This window comes from Alosa pseudoharengus, unplaced genomic scaffold (genome assembly GCF_046254945.1).
Source record: "Alosa pseudoharengus isolate Yale_2024_CS ecotype anadromous, Long Island Sound unplaced genomic scaffold, YU_APseudo_1.1 YU_APseudo_1.1_scf_20, whole genome shotgun sequence".
NCBI lineage: Eukaryota > Metazoa > Chordata > Actinopteri > Clupeiformes > Clupeidae > Alosa > Alosa pseudoharengus.
The window spans coordinates 27,415,187-27,423,344 of record NW_027468664.1 but is presented as its reverse complement, the minus strand read 5'-3'; the positions used below and the strand labels follow the sequence as shown (position 1 = coordinate 27,423,344).

At 42.8% G+C, this 8,158-nt stretch overlaps 1 protein-coding gene across 2 annotated transcripts; it reads left to right on the top strand.

Annotated features, from left to right (window-relative positions):
• Positions 1-1,129: 1,129 nt before the first annotated feature.
• Positions 1,130-8,158, top strand: spi2 (Spi-2 proto-oncogene). 2 transcript variants are annotated; one of them, XM_076297417.1, is made up of 6 exons: positions 1,130-1,371; positions 2,262-2,310; positions 2,586-2,676; positions 3,384-3,511; positions 4,351-4,609; positions 7,059-8,158. In XM_076297417.1, the coding sequence occupies exons 2-6, from the start codon at positions 2,308-2,310 to the stop codon at positions 7,406-7,408; spliced, it is 831 nt and encodes a 276-aa protein (XP_076153532.1). In that variant the 5' UTR covers positions 1,130-1,371; positions 2,262-2,307; the 3' UTR covers positions 7,409-8,158. The 2 variants fall into 2 exon arrangements, with proteins under 2 accessions (XP_076153532.1, XP_076153533.1); XM_076297418.1 differs by lacking the exons at positions 1,130-1,371; positions 2,262-2,310 and having other exon boundaries at positions 2,554-2,676.

Here is an 8,158-nt window from a genome sequence, read left to right as displayed (position 1 = left end):
CTGACATCTTGTGTTCATGTTTTGCATGTTTCTTTAGCTGAACCAGTTGATTGATTGATTGATTGACTGATGATTGTGTGGTTTTGCTTGAAAACAAATTGTCCTATGGTACAAGACAGAACAAGCAAACATACATGCTAACATACACACGTATGTGCAGGTGCACACACACACGCACGCATGCACGCACAGACACACACACGCACGCACAGACACACACACACACACACACATACACACACACAGACTCATACATAAACACATGTCAAGGCACATGTACACAAACACACACTCACACTCTTACAAACACAGACACACACAAACAGACACAAACCTCTAAACTTCTAAGTCTATCATCAATCCTACTAGTGATTATTGGTGGACACAACATTGTCATCGCCAATCACACACACTTCCTCTTAGCCCAGCAGCTACAACCCATGTAAACCAAGACGCCCGCAAGAACAATTAGCAGTGAAAACCCAGGCTTTTCCTGTGATAATGACACTGTGACTGTGTGACTGTGTGTGTGTGTGTGTGTGTGTGTGTGTGTGTGTGTGTGTGTGTGTGTGTGTGTGTGTGTGTGTTTGGGGTGTTTGGGGTGTCTGGGGTGTTTAGGATACTGCATACTCCTGCATATTCCTGTTAGTCAACCACTCTATTGGTACGGCACATTTTTTGCCCTTACTTCCTGTGTGTCTGCCATGTTTTGTGACACAAGGGGCGAGCTATGCAACGGCCTTTGCAAAAGCTGCAGGCACACACAAATACACACAAACTAACACACACACACACACACACACACACACACACACACACACACACACCAACACAGGCCCACAGAGCTGCTAAACCCACACCTGAACCCCTCAAACTCTTTCCCGTACCCCCCAAACCCCCTTTAAATCATCCCGCACCAACTGGCAAGCCAGAGTGGCTTGGTTTGCACTGCTCATTGTGCTGTTTGACAGGGGGAGGTGAAAGATCTACGCAGGGATGGGGGGGAGAGAGGGGGGGGGGGTGCAACCCCAGCCAGGCCTGGGCAGCATTGTTCACACTCCGGCCACAGGCTTGCTTATCTCACGCAGCGGTGAGGATGTGGTTAGCACAAGAGCTGGGAACGGACGACGAGCAAGCGGACAGCGAGGAAAACAGAGGCGAGGATGCCGTGGCGGCGGCCAGGGGGTCGGAGTGCAGCGGAGAGGAGGCTGGGCTGGGCAGGGGCGCCCACGAGTGGGTAACAGAACACTGGAGGGTAACAGAAGGGCTAGAGGTTGCCAGGCAGGTGATATAAGGAGGACACGGCAGTGGCAAAGCCTGCCAGTGCTGGGGCAACTAGACCAGTGGAGCAACAGCCTTTTCATCTGGGAGGTAAACACCACACTTTTCTCCTACATAACATATCAATTCATACATTATACTATGCTTTATATAATGACTGCAATGCATGCTTGGTTGGAATCTGATCTAAATATATGTTTATTATTTGTGTTATACAGTCATATTTACATTATTTGGTATCTTATTTAAATATAACCATACATTTGAGAACTTTTGAAAGGATCAGAATTTGCAAGTTCGTGAAATGATCCTCTGGAGTTATATGTGATGTTGGAGAGTACATTGGATTTAGGGTCACATGTTTTTCCTGTGTCATACTTTCTATGATATTCTAAACGTTAGGTCTTAATGCCAGTTCTTCAAACAGGTCTTAAATGAAATCATTCATTTAAGACCTGTTTGGTGCTGCACCTGGAAAAATGGGGCCCATTTTTCTTTAAGTATACGTTAACATTTATGGTAATGCAAAAAAGCTGATAGTGTCACACTTTGCTATATTGATTTATGATCATGACAATATAGTTTCTTAGCTGACAGTTTGTAACAGGAAACCGGACAGTACCGGACCAAGCCAACGTGAAAACATCAAAACTAAGTTGCTAAGCTGCCTCTAACCTAATATGAAAATAGATAATGTGGTTTGTGGTATGGTGCTTCTGAAGCTCCAACTTGCAATTGAGAGCCTCATGTTTGTCACAAAATTAATATCTATGTGACACATTGCAATCTTGTTTGTAATGCAGTGTTTTCAAGTCAAGTTTAATGCAATGTTCACTCTAAATACTATATAGTATATACTATATAAAATACTATATGAGTTTCATTAGTGTTATGTATGGTGTTGCCCCTTTAGAGAAAATGTATGTCATTATATAAAAAGGTCAGTGTGATGAGGGTGTTAACCAATATTTCTGTTGCAGCTTGTTGACACAACTGTTAAAGGAAGTTGGTCCACTTCAAACTACCATGGTAAGAACATCTACTGCTATGATCTCATCTGTTTTAAGATTCTATGTTCTCTTTCGACCTCAAAGAGTATCAAAGACAATAATTTTGAGCTTGCATGTGTGTGTGTGTGTGTGTGTGTGTGTGTGTGTGTGTGTGTGTGTGTGTGTGTGTATGTGTGTGTGTGTGTGTGTGTGTATGTGTGTGTGTACGTGTATGTGTCTATACTGTATGTGTACGTGTGTGTGTGTGTGCGTATCTGTTTATGTGTGTGTGTGTGTGTATGTTAAACTCTTCAGACATCCTCATCTGCATGCATGACGGACCTTGAAGTAATTCTCGAGTTTCTAGATGAACATTACCGACAAGAAGCTCTGGAAAAACACAAAGGTAAGACTTATTAACCCTTTATATTACTACCCACAGCACTGCTAACCGCTCTGAAACACAGTATAGTCAAGAACAAAATCATCAAAACAGAGCAAAACTACCTCTCACATTTCATAGTTCATTAATGTATATCACGTCATCAGATTATGGATTGCTATTTACTGTACACTCAAATACACTCAAGTAGGCTACACTGATATACATACTGAAGGAACTGTAACATAGCATTGTCATCACAGCAACTTGTCAGCTAACTCTGTCAGTAATCTGGTCTTAACTGCAAATCTATACTAATTCGCTTCCTTATTGATCAGTGTAGTTTCTTCATTCTTAGGGATAGACAATATGGATACAGCATGAGGTTTCTTTAGAAGCGCTTCACTCAGAGTTTTATAACATTTTTGTGTCTCTGCCGTGAACATCTGTCACAATAGCACACACCTGAAAAAGCCAGATGCTGAAATGCTACTATGTCTTCAAACATTATAGGAACCACCAAGACAAATTAGGATAATGGTGACAGGATATAATCAACTCATCGGAAATCATGTGATGACAACCCAATGCAGAATATATGGAACTTGTCTTGATATGCTTGTCACATGTTTGTTGTAAGAGAGGGCTCAAGTTAGTAGGCCTAAAGAAATGTTTCTTCACACTTCCAAAAAAGGGATCTGATGTTATGTTTCTTTCAACCTATTGTGCAGTTGGAGAACCCATGATGTCTCTTCCCGATGTTTTGTTTGCGGAGGAGCAGGGATGTGGCCAGGTGCACGCTTACAACCACATGGATTCAGGCCACCTGACACCGGTCACCATGCTCGAGCACAATCAGGTAAAACCCAAAGGGTTATGGTTTGCAATTGCATTATCAAGCCACCGAGAAATACAATCCAACTATCTATGACTTTACAATCCCATTGGGAAAAAAAGGGTAAGGCTATTTGCACCCCTGGTACAATTAGCAGTGTATGCTATTCGTACCCTGGTGCATAGAAGTGAATTCTATTCATACCCTGGTGCACACAGCAATGTGTTTTATTAATAATACCCCGTCTGGTACAAATATCAGTGTATGCTATTTGCACCCCTGTGCATTTACTCTGGCATATTGATCACACAATGTAATTAAAAAAGCATTTTAAAAAACGAGCAACATGTTTTTGTGGTTATGTCACAGGGTGTGAATAGCTATGCTGTGTGGCCAAGGCTATTCGTACCAGGGTTGTAAATAGACACTCATTTAATTTCATTTAATACTAAGAGTAAGATTAAAGAGAAGTATAACACTGCTTGTTCCATAATGCAGCCAATTTATTGATGAACTGACGTTCGGTCAGTCAGGCCTTCATCAGAGTGCTATTACACAAAAGAGGGGTTTTGAAACAGCCACTATTGTCATGAGTGCAGGGCCATCCACTGCTGCTGAACTACCTAGAGTCTAGAGAGATGTCTTCTAGGAGGACATGTCTGGCCTCTGCTGTTCTGATTCATAATAATGAATTTATATTGATTTGATTGCTCTGTTTACTTCAAAACCTTTTTAATTGAACCATTCAATACAGATTCTGACTATTTGATCGGGCCGGGTGGGGGATGGGGTGGTGTGGTGATATACTGATTGATGTCTATAACTCAGACATTTGTTTGCACAATCACATTCATTTCTATTAGGAACAGGGCTTCGTAGGTGATGTCCACTCACAGCCAGCAGAATCCAAATTCTGCCCCTCCGTCCAGGACACACTGAGGGCCATCGTGTCCCCCCAAGTGTGGCACACTCCGCCCCCTCTCAGCTACATCGCGGAAAAAGTCCTCCAACCGTGTCCAGCTGGGATGCGTCCACCTGCCCTCCCTCACCCGCCCACCACCGCTGCTGCACCTGGAAGATTTGCCAAGTCACCGCTAGTCAGCTGCACACCTGCACCGAGAGGCAAGTTCTCCTTTTTTTAACCCTGTGGTTTGACAGATACTATCATGGAATATTAGCACTTGTAGCCTGAGGGAACAATAGCTGAAGGCCAACAGGCCCTGCCCATAACTGTCACATACTTGTGACCACAGAGGCTTTATCACAAAACGCTTATCATATCTCTGTGAGGTTGTAAACATCCATTCATGTCTTTATGGCCTCAAACCACCATTTTAAATCATTGTAGAACTCAGATCTGATCAAATGTGTAGGTAATGTCAGGCTTAGATAGATAGATAGATAGATAGATACTTTATTCATCATGAGGTAAAATACATACATAAAAAATCACAAATGTAAAAATAAAGAGCATGCGAAGTGATTACAAAGGTCTGGTATGGACTGTGATGCATTGACCATGAGGTGCTATGGTAGAGTGTATGCAATGGTGGTAGTGCAAAAGTGAACAGTGCAGGGATTGAACAGTGCAATAACTTTGCTTATTATTAAATATTAATTATGACTAGGAAAAGACAAGAATGTAAACATAATATAATTGATTAACAAACAAGAAAAAGAATATAGCCTACTTTAAGAAAAATACATAGTATAATAAGTTAACAAGATGTACAGTAGATGTTATGACCACAATCCAGGAGGGCTAATATAGCCTGTAAAACAGTCAGGTGGACAGCAGACAAAGTGATATGATGGTGGGGGCTGAGAGAGACAGGCTCATGCTGAACAGTCCATTTCTCCCCTCCTCTTTTGTGTGGCACTGAAGAGTTGGATGGCCCTGGGGGCAAAGGACCTCCTCAGTCTGTCTGTTGAGCATGACAGTGACAGAAGTCTGCACACTGAACATGCTCCTCTGTTTATTGTAGTGGGTGGCGGTCACTGTCCATGATCGGCAGCATCCAAATCATGGTCCTTTTCTCTGCAGTTGTTGTGAGTGACTAGCCTAGAAATCCAGTTCAATGCCAACAACAGAGCCAGCTCTCCTTACCAGCCTGTTTACCTCCTTACCGCATTTCCCAAAACCATAGTTGCTAAGTAAGTTAGCAACTTTGTTGGTTGCGATGCAATTTCTCATTGCCAACCAACTAAGTTGCTAACAGGTTAGCAACTACGGTTTTGGGAAATGCACCCCTGTTAAGTCGCCCAGTATCCCTCTTCTTAATGCTGCCTCCCCAGCACACCACAGCATAAAAGAAGACACTGGCAACGACAGACTGGTGAAACATCCACCATAAAAAAATAAGCAGGGGAGCTTACTGCAGACATTGAATGACTGCAGCCTACTTCGATGACAATAATCCACTTACGAAAAAGAGCTTTCGGAATCTTATAGTATTTGGGGACAAAATATTATAGTACTATGTTAGGAATACTATAGTATTTTGGGACATTCAGACGTTACTTTAGGAACACTAAGGGTAAATATATTACAAAGGTACAGAATATTTACATTATATACATTTATTAATTTAGCAGATGCTTTCATCCAAATTGACATACAGCAAGAGAATAATATTCAGGCTTCAGTGCAGAGGAGACTTTAGCTAGGAATTACTACTGCATCTGTCAACACAATTACTAGAGGATAGGAGTGCCTACATTATAAGTACTAGTCAAAGTGTGGTAGGATGTAGCCTGGCTAACGCCAGACCTCATCTCATTGAAAATGGTGCGCGTAAGGCCGCATGGGGAAACCCAGGCTAGGTAGGATGAGGAAGTGGTAGGAGGAGGGAACAGAGGGAAGAGAAGGAAGTGGAGAGGAAGGAGGAACAGTAGAGGACAGAAGAGACAGAAGAGTATGGTACATGTAAGTGCGCATCAAGTGATGCAGGTTGCCAGAAGTGCTAGAGGGGCACCTGCATCGTACGCCGGCGACCCGGGTTCGATTCCCGCCCCGTGGTCCTTTCCGGATCCCACCCCTGACTCTCTCTCCCGCTCGCTTCTTGTCATTCTCCACTGTCCTGTCATTAAAAGGCATAAAAAGAAGTGATGAGGAGGTATCTTTGGAAGAGCTGTTTGAAGACAACGAGGGACGCCCCTGCTCTGATGACTCTTTGCAGAGCATCATATTGGGCATTGGGCAGCCGTGGCCTACTGATTAGCACTTCGGACTTGTAACCGGAGGGATGCTGGTTCGAACGCCGACCAGTAGACACGGCTGAAGTGCCCTTGAGCAAGGCACCTAACCCCTCACTGCTCCCCGAGCGCCGCTGTGTGTTCACTGTGTGCTGAGTGTGTTTCACTAATTCACGGATTGGGATAAATGCAGAGACCAAATTTCCCTTCACGGGATTAAAAGAGCATATATACTTATACTTATACTTATCAGAAGTATACACTACCATAGAAACTGTGTAGTATTACTATAGTTCTTTTTCATAAGGATCTTTTTCCAAATAGGTATTTTCTTTAAAAAAATAAACAAATAAATTAATAAAAAAAAAAATTCCAGGGAGGAAGCTACGTCTTTTCCACTTCCTGTTTGAGATGCTGGAGAATCCAGAGATGGCCCATTGCGTGGCCTGGGTGCCTTCGGCGGCATCCGCTGGGGTGTTCTCCTTCTCCTCGCAGAACAAGGAACGCGTTGCCGAGCTCTGGGGCCGAAGGAAGGGCAACCGGCGGCCCATGACCTACCAGAAGATGTCACGCGCTCTGCGCAATTATGCACAGTCGGGAGAGATCGTCAAAGTCAAGAGGAAGCTGACTTATCGCTTCAACTGTGCCACACTCCGCGTCCTCCGCAGCCAGCAAGGATCGGAGAACGCAACAGCAGCACAGTATAATCAAGCGCACCAACTATAGATTATTGTTGATGACAGCGTGTAATTACCAAGTAGTGAAGCGGCTCGCCGTAAGCCATTATGAGTTTATGATTATGGATATCAGTGTCACTAACCGACTCCTAATTGAGCCTTTGATGACAATGATGACTCAAAAGAGCAGAGAGCCGTCAAGTGAAACTTGATTGATTGTGCAACTAGTTGCTCAGTTCAGTGTTTATAATGGTGTAATTAGTTTTGTTACTGGTGTGCTGGTGTGAATCAGTTGAAGTAAATGTGAACACTTTGTGTATTAGAGAGAGATGAGCAAGGCCTTGTACCTCTATGCATGCAACAGATTGAACGATCAGCACTGGGAAGATTTGTGTGAAACTTGTATTCTCTACAAACACAGCAATACTGCCATCACCTGGTGAAATGTTGTGTTGCCGCAAATAATTTTCTAAAGATGATTGTGGCGCCATGATACCTGGTTTGAGGTTTGGCTGTATTCATTTTTTTTAAAATCCCCCTTTCTAAAGAGAAAGCGAATTGTTTGATTATTAGATAATTTACTTTCAAATGAATAGTGACCACATATTCTGCTCTTATTTTCTTTGTCTTATATCTTTCTTATTGTCTTACTTAAAGCTTTACCTATTTAGAGATTGAAATTATGTAAATTGCTGTTGGCTATCATTTCATACTTCCTAATCCACTGTTTCATGTGATATCATGTGTTTCACAGAAAGAAGAATATGCAGGGAAATATAAACACACATGCAAATAAACA